The sequence below is a fragment of the Athene noctua genome, chromosome 2 (assembly GCF_965140245.1).
Source record: "Athene noctua chromosome 2, bAthNoc1.hap1.1, whole genome shotgun sequence".
Taxonomy (NCBI): Eukaryota; Metazoa; Chordata; class Aves; order Strigiformes; family Strigidae; genus Athene; species Athene noctua.
This window is the reverse complement of record NC_134038.1, coordinates 151,542,579-151,555,575: the sequence shown is the minus strand read 5'-3', so window position 1 is coordinate 151,555,575 and position 12,997 is coordinate 151,542,579. Positions and strand designations below refer to the sequence as shown.

At 43.9% G+C, this 12,997-nt stretch overlaps 1 protein-coding gene across 1 annotated transcript in view; it reads left to right on the top strand.

Moving 5' to 3' along the window:
- The window catches only part of TMC2 (transmembrane channel like 2), a 34,001-nt gene extending 22,373 nt beyond the window's left edge, over positions 1 to 11,628 (top strand). The window contains exons 15-20 of the mRNA XM_074898131.1: positions 360 to 427; positions 1,324 to 1,563; positions 3,338 to 3,463; positions 8,298 to 8,376; positions 9,272 to 9,392; positions 10,493 to 11,628. Of these exons, the coding sequence (XP_074754232.1) occupies positions 360 to 427; positions 1,324 to 1,563; positions 3,338 to 3,463; positions 8,298 to 8,376; positions 9,272 to 9,392; positions 10,493 to 10,752 (894 nt within the window). The 3' untranslated portion in view covers positions 10,753 to 11,628. The remainder of the gene's footprint in view (positions 1 to 359; positions 428 to 1,323; positions 1,564 to 3,337; positions 3,464 to 8,297; positions 8,377 to 9,271; positions 9,393 to 10,492) is intronic.
- The last annotated feature ends 1,369 nt before the right edge of the window (positions 11,629 to 12,997 follow it).

The window sequence follows — 12,997 nt, the reverse complement described above, 5'->3', positions numbered from 1 at the left end:
GAACTGTAAGCCCATAGCCAGATACACCAGCTGGAGTGTAAAAGCTTGTCTCGTGCCGTGGCTTCTTTGCTCACAGCTGGCTTTATATTAGCAGGGAGAAATAAACACAGAGCGTCTCTAAGCACCTCCATATATCTTTCCAATTTTCAACAAGCCAAGAGAGAAGCAGCAGCCCACAGTGCAGTAGCTCCAATATTGCTTTCACCACAATGCTGCTGGTCATTCAAGCAGTACCCATGCAACAGGAGCCCTCCCAGAAATCCCTTCATACTAACTTTAAATAAGCATCCTTATACCCAGAAGCAAACAATAGCAGGTACCTCTAGCAACAACACACTCTCCTTCCTTTCCCCATGCAGCCATCCTATGCAGAGTTTGACATTAGCGGCAACGTTTTGGGTTTGATCTTCAACCAGGGAATGATTTGGTAAGATATTTCCTTTTTTTTGTTGTTGGGTGGGGTTTTTTTGCATTATATAGAAAACCTGTCAGTGGAGTTAGAAAGCTTCCAAACCAGCTAGAATAATCTTTGGGCTTTGATTTATCTGATTGTTTGGCTTTCTGTGCTTGACTATGAAAGCGGAAATTTAAAATATCAACTTACTCATTTAAGAGGAGTAGCAGTGGCATAACTGAAACAGAACAGTCATGCAAATCCTGCCCCACTCCTACTTTTATAAGGTCATTTTTTCCCAGTGTTAAAAATTTATTCAGATGGTCCATGTGCTGGGGGAAAAGATCAGAAAGGGTTTTGAGGGCACAGTGAGTTTACACATCAATGCAAGGGTGGGCATGGAGCCAGCTAGAGGAGGTAGGGTAGGAGGGCCATGTCCCAAAACTGGCCCAAGGGAGGGCAAACAGGAGCTGCTCTGCTCTGCTGTGGCAGCACCAGAGGCAATAGGCAACAGCACAAAGTACCCTCACCTCCTCTGGGAGTAAGGTGTTTTTTGCCACGGATTGATAATTTCTACCTGTTCCCCTACTACAGTATCTCTGCAGATTTAAGGGGGTCTCCCCCTGCTGGTTACATTCACCTGACATTTTCCAAGCTATCTCCAAGCAATTTTTGTCACAAACTGAAAAATCTCTCTTTGCAACCACTGCAAGGTCTCAGACCTCTCTGGTCCTCAATGCATGGTTACCGTACCCTAACATGGATGCGGGTGACTTCTCCATGAGCGTGGAGCAGGAGCAGCACAAGCTAGCCTGCTCAGACTTTGTGGGCAAACTTGCCACCACATGAACACTTGTTTCCTTTCTGAAAATAAAGAAACCTTCCAGCCTGTCAAAAAATAGCAGCTGTCCATCTCCTTTCTTTTTCAGGATGGGATCCTTTTATGCACCAGGTCTCGTGGGTATAAACGTGCTGCGCTTATTAACTTCCATGTATTTTCAGTGCTGGGCTGTTATGAGTAGCAATGTCCCTCACGCACGAGTCTTCAAAGCATCCAAGTCTAATAATTTTTACATGGGACTTCTGCTATTGATCCTATTCCTCAGCCTCCTGCCTGTGGCTTATACCATCATGTCCTTGCCTCCCTCCTTTGACTGTGGACCGTTCAGGTATTAGTAAAACACCAAAAAGGCCATATTTTTGCTCTGATGCAAGGGATTATTCTCATGAAGTTAAATGGCCTGGAGTCCAGCAAAGATGGCAAAATGCCTCCATTCTCCATCTGGTTAAGTCCTCAGCAACATGAGGCAACAGGCTGTGCCCAGCTGTGAGGTGCAAACAGTCAGCTGGGAGCACTGAACCTGCTCTGAGCTCCTGTCTGCTGTTCTCCAGCAGTCTTGGCAAAATTGGCTGCTTTGCCTCCTCTGCTACATGATTCCTGGTGTTTCCCCAACACACACCAGAGGACAGCAGTGGTGGGACAGCAGGGTCCAACCCCCAGTAAAAAAAGCAATGGGAGCACCCCTAAGGCTCTTCAGAACATTGTAGGAGCAAAACAGGTCTGAAGCCTCCTTCTAAGACCTTTTACATAGAGCCAAGAACTCCTCCAGCACAAGATGTATTTTACGTGTTGAATTTTGTTGGAAAATAGCAGGAAATAAATAGGTCTGAGCCTGGAAAGTTGCAGGGTTTTGGTTTGGTTTTTTTTTTTTAAAGCTCTTTTTTAAAATTAGGATAGAATCAGCACTGCACATAGCATTCAGTGGACTGGATTAACACGCCAATAAAGTTTAATTTGATTGAGTAACGCCATTTCCTGGGCCTGCTGAGTCTGACTCAGCAAGGACCTGGTTTGGAACAAATTGTTCCTGTAGATGCACTGGTTTAGGTTATTCACTTGCTAATAGAGAGTGACAACAGAAAGCTAAAAGATGCAGGGAAGAAGGCAAAAGACCAAAATTCCTTCAGTTCTATAACAAGGATAGGTGTCAACAAGCAATATCAGAAAATCTGACAAGAAACTTGTTGCAGGGACACTATCATTTGGAGAGGAGTAATCTGCGATGTGAAAGAGCTATTTCAGTTCCCAATCAACCCTCCAAAAGCCACTCGTCCTGATTCAGACCCTTGGCACACCTCTCAGCTCCACTGAAAGCTCAGCTCTCCTGGGCTTAAGGCAGTTGATGAAGCTGGGATACCACTTAGCCAAGTTTGTCTTTATTGACTCTCATCATCAGGACAGAGTGCAATACCTTCCTGAGAATAATCCTGCGAGATCCCAGGAGGCAATAAACCTAAAGAGGAGAAATAGCACTCATAGGGTTGAATTCACAGACCCAGAGATGCTGGGGAGAGAAGAAGGTCAATTATGTAATCCAGCCTTTTACAGATTTGTTCTTCTTTCATACAGAATACTCTCACTGGCTTTATCAATCCAGTTTGAAATTACTCTTTCACTGAGTTTCCTATTAAGCAATAATCACAGCTTGCTATTTCTGTCATTACTTAGGAGCACTTCAAGTTGGCTCATTATTTTAGAAAGACGGAATTTGCATATGGAAAGTCATCTCTACCTTGAAAAGGCCATATTTAACAAGATACTGAACAGAAATGTACGGTTACTTCAATCTGTAGGTTTCTATACATTTCAGAGGGGTAAATAGTCATAACTCGTAAAGGAGACACATGTGGAAATGAATGCATTAAGTCCAGGAGCAAGCTGGTGTCACAAAGATTGTTCTTATAATCAGTGAGCAGTGGGGAGGAATGGAGGGACCAAAGGGTAATTTAAAATGAATGTATTTCAAAATCCTTGGCAGCCAACAGCAAGCTGATGCTCACTGAAGGAGACAGGAAATACGCTACTTAGCATCGTTAGATTAGGAGTTATTTTGTCCCTCCAGGAAATACCACCACTCCTTAACTGGCCGTTTGTCTTTCCAGTGGAAAGAAAAGGATGTATGAAGTCATTCAAGAGACCATTGAGCTTGATTTCCCACTTTTTGTTGCCAAGATCTTCAGCTATGTGGCAAATCCAGGACTGATCATACCTGCAATTCTGCTCATGGTGTAAGTTTTCCTTGTAATATTATATGTCTGGCTGGGGGAAGGAAGTTGAAGAAAATCTGGGATGTTAGTGAGGTCTAAATACAGCTTCTGCTAAGATAACAGCCTGGATTAGGGCGGACACATGCTCCCTGCCCCCCTCGCCTTTGCCCAACCCAATTTCCCAAAATTTAATTACCTGACCTAATTAAACACAACTTTGTAGATGAACTGCATTGCTGACAGAGGTTCTTCTAGATATCAAAGCTGTCACAACTTCCATATGAAAAATTTCCAGTAGCCAGCAGGAAATAAATGGACAGTCTCAACCTATTGCCTTCTGGAGAAGCAATTTCTGTCACAGCTGGTGGTATTTCCAGCACTGCCAAGTCAGGGCATTCAAGAATTTCATGTACCAAAAATATGAAGACATGGTATGGTTTTTGTTTGAGTTGTTGGGGATTTTTGGTTTTGCTGGGTTTTTTTCCAGATAATACACCTGGAATTTGTTTCAGTGATGTCTGATCATTTCAGTTTTGAAACCCACTTAAATCCCTAGCATCTTCAGCACTAGGACCAGGGCAGTCTTTTTTCCTTTTTTAAAAAGATATTTTTGGCATTATTCTCAAGCTTTCCGTTGGTATCAAAATAAGTGGGAGAGCTGTGGCTAAACTTTATAGGTAGCTCTGAACACTCCAGACTAAACAGTGAGAGACAGGGAGAGTGTTGGGGAGCGTATTACATATGCTTGCCTCTTCTGACTGTTCCGTGGGCATTTATATACATCAGAGAGGGTCCTCTGGGCTGATCCCATACAGCTACTCTTGGGCACTGTGATCCTTCATTCTGAATAAGCTACACTGAAATGAATGCCATTAAGTTAAATCAAAGTTCCCACGTTACAAAGTTTCCTATAGAAACAGCTTGAGAAAAACCCCAATTAAACTGAAAATGACCTGTCATCCCTCTACATGCCTTGAGCTACTTACTGATTTTAACCTAAATAAAGATGACCAGATACCGTAACTCATGCAAACAGATACTACACTTAGAAGAATCAAACCAGATACACGCAGGAGACAAGAAGTCTCACACTACATCCGTAGTATGGCCAAGCATGTTATTAGCAGCTCTACTCCTGCGGTCTTCACAGTAGCACTAGCGGATGCTACTGCAAACATGAGATGAAGACTTGAAGAGCTAATCCACCCCAAATGGATGACCTTTACAAAAGGGCTACAAGTCAGATTTCTGAGGCTTTGATGCAACTCCCCAAAAAGGTGGTGGGAGAGCAGTAGATCTTTGAAAATAATGTTTTGTTCAGTGACAATCTCCTGCACTTTCCTCCACTGACAGCTGGGACAGGAGAGAGCACAAATCCATTTCATCTGCTGAAGAGACACCTTTTATCACACCTTCCTAGTCTGGGCTATTCCCACACCACAGCCTTCCCATTGGTCCATCTCTCCGAGACACCATTTTGTCTTTGCCCTGATCCCCTCCGCAAACTGAGAGATACCCTATGTCCACATTACCTAAGACATCCTTGTTTCCAACCCAGATACACTGCCTGTGCAGCCTTTGAGGATATTAGATATTTGTGATTTGCAATTGTTCTGCTATGGAGAGAGTCACAGCCCTAAATAGTGGTGGCTCCCATGGTGCCTGGGCAAGTCATACCTATAGCCCCTTGACAGTAGCTCTCACATGCTCAGAGAGCATTGCGTGTCTTGTGGAAGTACTGCTCGCTATGTGCACACAGATATTTCCTGGGATAATCCCTGATGAAAACAGAGCCACCATAAAAGAATGTTTTCTAAGGCTTGGGTCCTTTTGTCCTCTCAAACTTTTCAGTTGAGGGAATCACATTTAGTGAGTCCCCAGGCTCTCACCTCCCCCTGAAAGTCTTCAGCTTCCGCTTCTATTTCTGCTGTGGTGCAAACAGGTAGACAGGATCAAGCTGAAGCTAGCCTTTACACTGATCCCCATTCAGCTGGCCAGGAGACAAAAAACAGGGAAATGTAAAAGCTTCATTTGGTCCTGTTGAGCAGAGAGCCAGCAGCTCTCAAAGTAGCAGGCAAGGCAACCTACAATACAGCCTAAATAAAAAGAATAGCCTCTACAAAGAGTGACAGGTGGATCATAAATGGCTGGTCTGTTGATTTTGATGGCAGATGCTCCAGAAAATGTGTTTTCTGCTTCTATGGACTGAATGGAGTGATTTTCTCTAGCCATGATAATCCTTTCTCTTTTTTCCAGGTGCAATCCAAAAGTCCTATTTATTTCTGTTCTTTGTTTCTGGTCCCAAACAATGATGGGGGTCCAGCAGGTGACTTAGGTGTTAAACTTACTGTTTCTAGCTGCCTAAGGATAAGGAGAAAAAAAATTAAAAAGCAAGAAGCAGCAGAAATATTGCGCAAACGGGCACATAACCTTATACGACTTGGGTCTGGAGCAGAGTTTCAAACCATGCCTTGCAGAGCTTCCTGGCAGAAGCTAGGAATACCTTACTGCATCAAGAAGATTGAAAACTACTGTGCAGGCTAGAGAAAAGCAGTGACCCACACTCTCTCCACAGTTCTGGGGGAGCAGAAAATCGGAGAAGAGGGGTGCCAGGGACACTCAGCATCCGTGCTAAACAGCTCAAGCATGGGGTGTATCCTCAGGCTCATTTTAGAAGCAGATAAATCTAAAGTACCCCACTGAAAATGGGTAAACTCCATTTGCTAATGCTTACTTGATTTCCCAGCAAAGTTTACAGCTTTTCATGCTGCTGTTCACAGTCAGACCAGGACCTGGCTTTGGTCTGCCTTTTCTGGGAGCCAGACCTAGCAGTATAAATCAGGAATTCAATAGCAAATCAAGCACACCTGTAGGACCTGCCCAGGACACTGGCATACACCTTGGAGGATGATGCAGGTTGCTTCAGCATTGCTAACTACCTGCAGATTTAGACTGCAGCAAAGGCATCCCCCCCCACATCCTTTCTGTGGCACTGACCCTTTCCCCTTTCCCTCCCAAGGCCCCTTCACGGTAGTTCAATTCTGGACAAACTCAACCTCCCTTGAGTAGTACATCTAGAACAGAGGAAACTCAGGCATAACCCCCAGGCAGAGAGGGCTTATATCTCACAGTGTTTGGTAGAGGGACCTGGTGAATTCATACCCTTCCCATCAATGTCCCACTAAACACAGTAGACAGCAGGGGAGGAAGGTGTGGTGGCTGGAGATGATGCTGGCAGCTAATGCAGAGGATGAGAAAGGACTGAAAAAGGAATTGAAATAGATTTGTTCATTTACTCAATGAAGTTGAGAAGACAGCTCAGAAACAGAGTGCGTGGCATCCCAGATGGCTTTGAATAGGCAGATCTAGTTATCTTTATGAAAACAGTTCTCCAGGAACTTATAATACATCCTGGCTGGTCACAACAAAAACTGCAAAGCAGCCCCAAAACCCTGATTACAAAGTAATATTTCCTAGGCAATGAGTTTGATGACATAGGAGGAATAAAACTATCACATCCTTACAGAAGAACAAAAATAACAATTTCCAAGAGGTTTTTGCAGGACAGAGAGCTCAGATCACCAAGACTGAGGTTTGGGTTAATACTAGGCAAAAAGAAGCAAATGTCTTTCCTCTAGATAGACCCCTGTAAAAAGCCTCAAGAAAGGTTATCCTAAGCACCTCTTCCTGATCTCCCACCTGGAAACCAATACGCCAGTACACAGTGCCTTGCTGGCATTAGTCAGGCACTTGCTGACAAAATCCTTGAGGCTGGTCTGAGGCTGTTAAACCTAGGCCAGACTCACACAAGATGGTTATAAACTCTGGAAACTTTTTTTTTTTTAAGTCTGCCTTCTTTTTTTTTCTTTTACAAGAGAATTTTTTACTTTACTTTTTAAAAAACCCCTGAAACTATAGTGGTGAACTGAAGAGCTGGTGCTTTTCCTGGGAATGACTTGGAGTCACTGAGCAGATGATGTTTATAGTTGAGAAGAATAAAAGCACTCTACAAAAGCAGGAGGAGACATTTTTGACAACCAACATATTACTGGCTGGCAAGTAGCAGCAGTGGCGAGACAGCCCCAGACGCTTGGGCATGTTTTAAAACACAAAGGCTGACTGCCAGCACACCCTCTCCCATCCCACTCGCCTTTCAGTTCCCTCCAGCTTGGCTCAGTTTTCCCCTGGTTTTGGTGTGCCCTTTTTGCAGAAGAATAGGTTGGGGAAGAAAAAACAAAAACAAACAAACAACACCATGGCTATGTTCTGACCTGGCTTCTGCTTGTCCTTGGTTCCCATCTCTGATCACTCCTGACAGCCCCTTCCTGGGATGCAAGAGGCAGCCAGTCCTGGCCAAGTGGGAAAGAAGGACCATGCCTTGAGAAACGTGATTTTCAGGAGAGGCTTCAGGGCCCAGCTCTGACACCATTTTTCTGGTTTCCTAGTTTTTTCTAAGGTCCCTGTGTAACCTGGTGCCTGTTTTGTCTCCCAGACCAGAGTTTTCCTTTGAGCCATGTATTTTATCAGACACGTTGGTTTTCCAGGCTGGTGCCTAGTTTCACCAAACAAAGGAAGCAGAGGGAGCCCATGGCCAGCCAAGGTGGATGCAGGAGGGCAGAATGGTCATTTTTCTTCTGTTTGAGCAGAACTGAGCTACTGGACTGGCTCAGCCCATCTTAGCTGACCATGCCATGAGGCAGCCTGAATTTCTGCTAAGCCTTGAGCCTCTAAAGGCAGTTTGGAAACAGCTGGTGGGAAAACAAGGTGTTAGAAGGTAGGCAAAAATTAAATGTTCCCTCCTTGTGAAACTTTCTCCTCTGATCCCATCACTACAGCAACACATTTGTTTTTGTAGCCTCGCCATCTATTACCTAAATGCTGTGGCTGAAGCATACCAGCGCGCCAATGCAGAGCTGAAGAAGAAAATGCAAATGGTAAGTATTGATCTGTCAAAGCCATCTTTGAAATAACATGCACTTCAAGTTTGATGTGAAACATACGCTTTTAAATTGCTCTTCACTTCTGAACACGTTAGTGACACAAAGGGAAGATGCATTTTATGCTTGTTCAGTTCTCTGTGATGACATTAAATGGCTAACTGCAGATAGTGGTCCCATCCCATAATAGGCTGCTATTTCATACATCAAAACTACAGTGAATTTTCCCATAATCTGCACTTTCCACCTACAAAAATAAGTTACCTCAAGGTTCACGTAATGTTTTGGAGCCTGAGATTTCCCAGGGACAATAACAAGCCTATCAAAACCACAGCCAGATTTTGTACAAGCTGAAGAGTAAAGAGCCATAAATAACAACATGGCAGTAACATTTTCTCCCAGTAATTTTAAAAGCACTTTACAAAAGGAGACTAGTGTCTGCCTCTGCCATGCAGATGGTAAAAGCAAGATACGGACAGATGCAATGACTCAAATTAGCAGGGTAGGATTTGAACCTCATGAAATCCAGAACGAGGAGAGGTTGCAACATGTAGAGGACCATAATGCAGGGCACCTGACCTAATATGATTTACATCTGGCAGCAGAATACCTGCAAAAGCACAGCTCTGCTCAGGTAATGAGTCTCAATGAGAAACAGCAAAACTGTCCTGCTACCAGAGCCTGTGCTTCCCAGTCTCTCAGTCCTCCCTGGGATGTACTTTCTTTCCCTAAAACCCTTGGTCTCTGGACCAAGACTCAGCACCTTGAACTTGGTAAAGAGATTACATTCATACCAACAAGCACTTGGCCAGGCCAACCATAACACCAGGCCACCATTTCACAGATTACATTTGCAGTTTCAAACTAAACCTGATGTTTTTTATTGATGCAGCAACGTGAAGAAGAAAAAAACAAAAGAAACAACAAAGCAAGCACCAACCCTGTGCTGCAGGATCTGGAGGATTTATTTACACCAAGTACAAAGAGTGAAAGTCACCTCAAACAAGCAGAAGGTAAAAAACAAACCTCCTTTTGACCCTCCTGAAAAGGCTCTCTTTGCCACCAAATTGACTAGAAATGATTGAGAAGCTGGAGCAATACACATTTGCAAGGGATCAGATGCATATAACTAGAATAGATTTTGTCTGCTTACAGAAGTCCACCTGCCAGTGGACACGCAGGAAAGGCAAGTTTTCAGACTGGATCATGTCTCTCTCAGGTTTATCACAGTTCAGGAACTGTAATCCAAAGTTATAATTCCTATCCCACCTATTAACCATGCCGATCATGAAACCAGCAATTTATTCTGGGAACAATGCTGAAACACCAGCATTGTTTCTGGGCTGATAAATGGAGACAGGCACAGACTTTTCTCCAAACTGAGGTTTTCATTAGAAAATTCATAATGAGACAGAAGCTTTTTACAGGACTGCAGTGGCCTTAGGTCAAATAAATGCACGCTGTAAGCTCTGCTGAGGGGATCCATGGCTGGGCAGAAAGATGCAGGGTCCAGGCACTCTCAAGGAAGTCATCCTCCAGGCTCGATCTGAACCAGTCATTTCCTGACCACCACAGCCTCCTGCTCTCATTTGTGAGAAACAGCACAATGTGAAAATTTTTTATTTTATCTTCATGCAGAAGAGAAAAGCAGACTCATGCCACTAACCCTCCCACATTAAATGGGCTGTTTCTTGGAGAGGCTGAGACAAGCTGTAAAGTTCAGACCATCACAATACAGGTTCCCCCAGAGCAGACCCAAGGCACTCATTTAAATGGAAACAGTGCTGGCAGTGTTGTGGGTGCACTGAAAATAAAGACTAAGATCAGCAATTACCCATGACCACCACATGGCTAGAGGTGTACCAGCTGATAGGACTATCATGACTTATAAACACATCAGTAAGAACCTGCAAAGAGGGCTCAGGCAGCAGAGACCCATACTGGCTGTTGGCCAGGGACTAATGGTCTTATTTATGGCTTCTTCACTCAGATGCTCAAACACAAATCCCCAGGCACTTGGGTTATTGTATGTAGACGAAACAGCAGCCACTGGGGAGAGGAAGAAAGGCAGTGTTTGCTCTCAAGAAAATAACATTCATAATCTTTGTTCTAGACAAGAAAATAGACTCTCCTAATAGAACCAGCCCAGTTGCGAAGACAAGACCAGACAACGCAGCAGCCCTGGGTGGCAGCCCCATGACCGGTGGGAGAGGGACAGCATTCACCCCGCCACCACACATGTTTGTGACACGGCCGCCGGCACCGCATGTCTGGGCACCTTACCCTGGCCAGCCCAGGCCAAGGGGGTACCCACTGGGACCAGTCCCTGGAAGGGGGAGAGGGCAGCCACGCTACTCCTATCCTGCTCAATAAGCTCAGCAACGTTTCTCCTGTTTGACATTAAAATAGAGGCACTGCATGAACTAATGTAGTTTTAGTAGGAAGTGGTTACTATATGTTAGCTATTCAGTCATGATGATGATCTGTATCTATTCAACACTGACTATCTAAACCAGGTTTGTTTAGAAGCGTAGTAATACTTTGGAATTGTAACCCTCTAAGGCTGCACTTTTGATCATGAAGGAACTGGGAGGTGGTCAGGATGAAAATCAGCCATGGCATTGCTAAACTACTACACACAGGACACAGCCCCGTGGCCACTAATAGCAGCATGGTGAGCTTGCTCTGTGACATGAGTGCTTGTCAGTCCCTTCAAAGACTTCTTCAGTTAATAAAAGTAGTGTGAGTTTACCCGTCATTTCAACAAAGGGATGGTTTTTTTGCTGTCCCTCTACCTGATAAAATAAGTATTCTTTAAAAAAAAGTGAGTGCCCCTGTTCAGCTGCATGGCAGCCACTCCCAGTAGAGAATTCCTACTAGACCAGCACAGGAGGAGGTTTTGTTAGCTTCGTTTTGTCCTTTGTGACAGCTTTCCTGCAGGCTACCTCCTCCAAACTTTCATCTTTCTGTTTCAGCCCCACTGTGTATCTCACCACTGCTTTCTCTGCTCCTCTTTTCATAGTCTGTTGACAGCAGTTTGCACCATTATTTCAATCCCTAGATACAACTCCTAATTTAGTAACACCACCCAACACAACTGAGAGACTAAAAGTGCTTTGGCCTAGTTTTTGATTGTAACCAGTTAGAAATTTATGGTGCAATTTTAGGAGCATATCTTCCAAATCCACAGGACTTCCCAGGACTCCATGGCTGGACTTCTCTCAGTTGACCTGCTCTTTTACACCTTTCTTCCTGTTGTTGACACAAACCCATACCAGCCAGCTTAGATTTGGTGTGCACATATGCGATGTTCTTCATTAAAATCTTTGTTAAAAATAAACTCATGTTTTCCAGTAAAAACAAATCCATAAATATAGCTAGTAACAATTCCACTATAGTTGGGATATTTGGAATTAAAGGTTTTCACCTTGAATTTTTCCACTAAATGCCACAAATATTGTCCTGTGATGTGTTCAGGACAGGAAACTCTGTATTTTATTTCTCCTCTATGGCTTGACAGAGCACAGAGCATTTGACCTAAGTCTGGGAATGTTCACCTTCGAGTTGCTAGGCAAAGGGGTCCCTTTAGGGCAGACATGAGGCAGACTGAAAAAAGGATGCCAATTTTCAAATCCAAACCAACAAAAGTATTTAAGCATCTGATTCCTTATAGGAATTAAGATCTTAAATATTGTGCTGTGCTTATTCGTAGATAGAGACCTAGCTCATTTTTTGATGTCTGTGCTTTATAAAAAGAGACCAGAGCCCTAGAGCAGTACTTCCAGGAGATAAAGAGATACAAGCAAGAGTCAAAATAAAAGGAGAATTCAGAATTAATTCAAAAATTAAATCATTGAATTTTGCTTTCAAATACAGAAAGTCAATGGGTTATTTGTAGAAATAACCGTCCCTGGTGTGCAGCTTGAAGTTGGTTTGACTGTTCCCAGGCATGCTGCGATGGTCAAGGCTGCTCATTCTCTTGGGGAGCCTCCATATGGGAAGGTGCTCATCAGATTTTTTCCTGGCCTTAGAAGGACAGTTCTCTGAACTAGGTCTCACAGATAAGTTTTTTTTCTTGCCTATTTGCTGTGAGAATTGCTGGTGCAACCCAGCTGCAGTTGCTTCTCTTGCCACCTCCATCTGCAGATATCCAATCACTGAACTGGAGGAAGTCAGACAAGAGAAGGTCTTTTTCAGGAGACACAAGGTGCTGTCCGCCATCCTTCTTCACAGGTGTCTGTAGAAAATATTGGATAGAAAGTGGTGTGGGAAGGTGCTGCCAGCCAGCTAATCCAGAAGGATGTTGAAGAAATGACAGTGCCCTGATTTCAGCCCAGTCAGTCTGTCCTGCAGACTCTGGCATCTTAGTGAATGGTTGCATAACGAGGAGTAGTATTTCCTTCCTCTTAGCTCCTCAACTCACATTAAAACACAGTTTGGAAAGGGGAGATATGGCTTCAGATCTCACTCACCTCTGTTAGAAAACAGCAAGGGGCTGGAAACGTGCATGTGCGCACATGTGTGCGCACACAGAAGAAAAGTGGAGAATATTTATGTGGAATATAAGGGCATTAAGAAGCAGCCATAGAGAACTCCAGACAGGTTTTGAAAGCTTGAG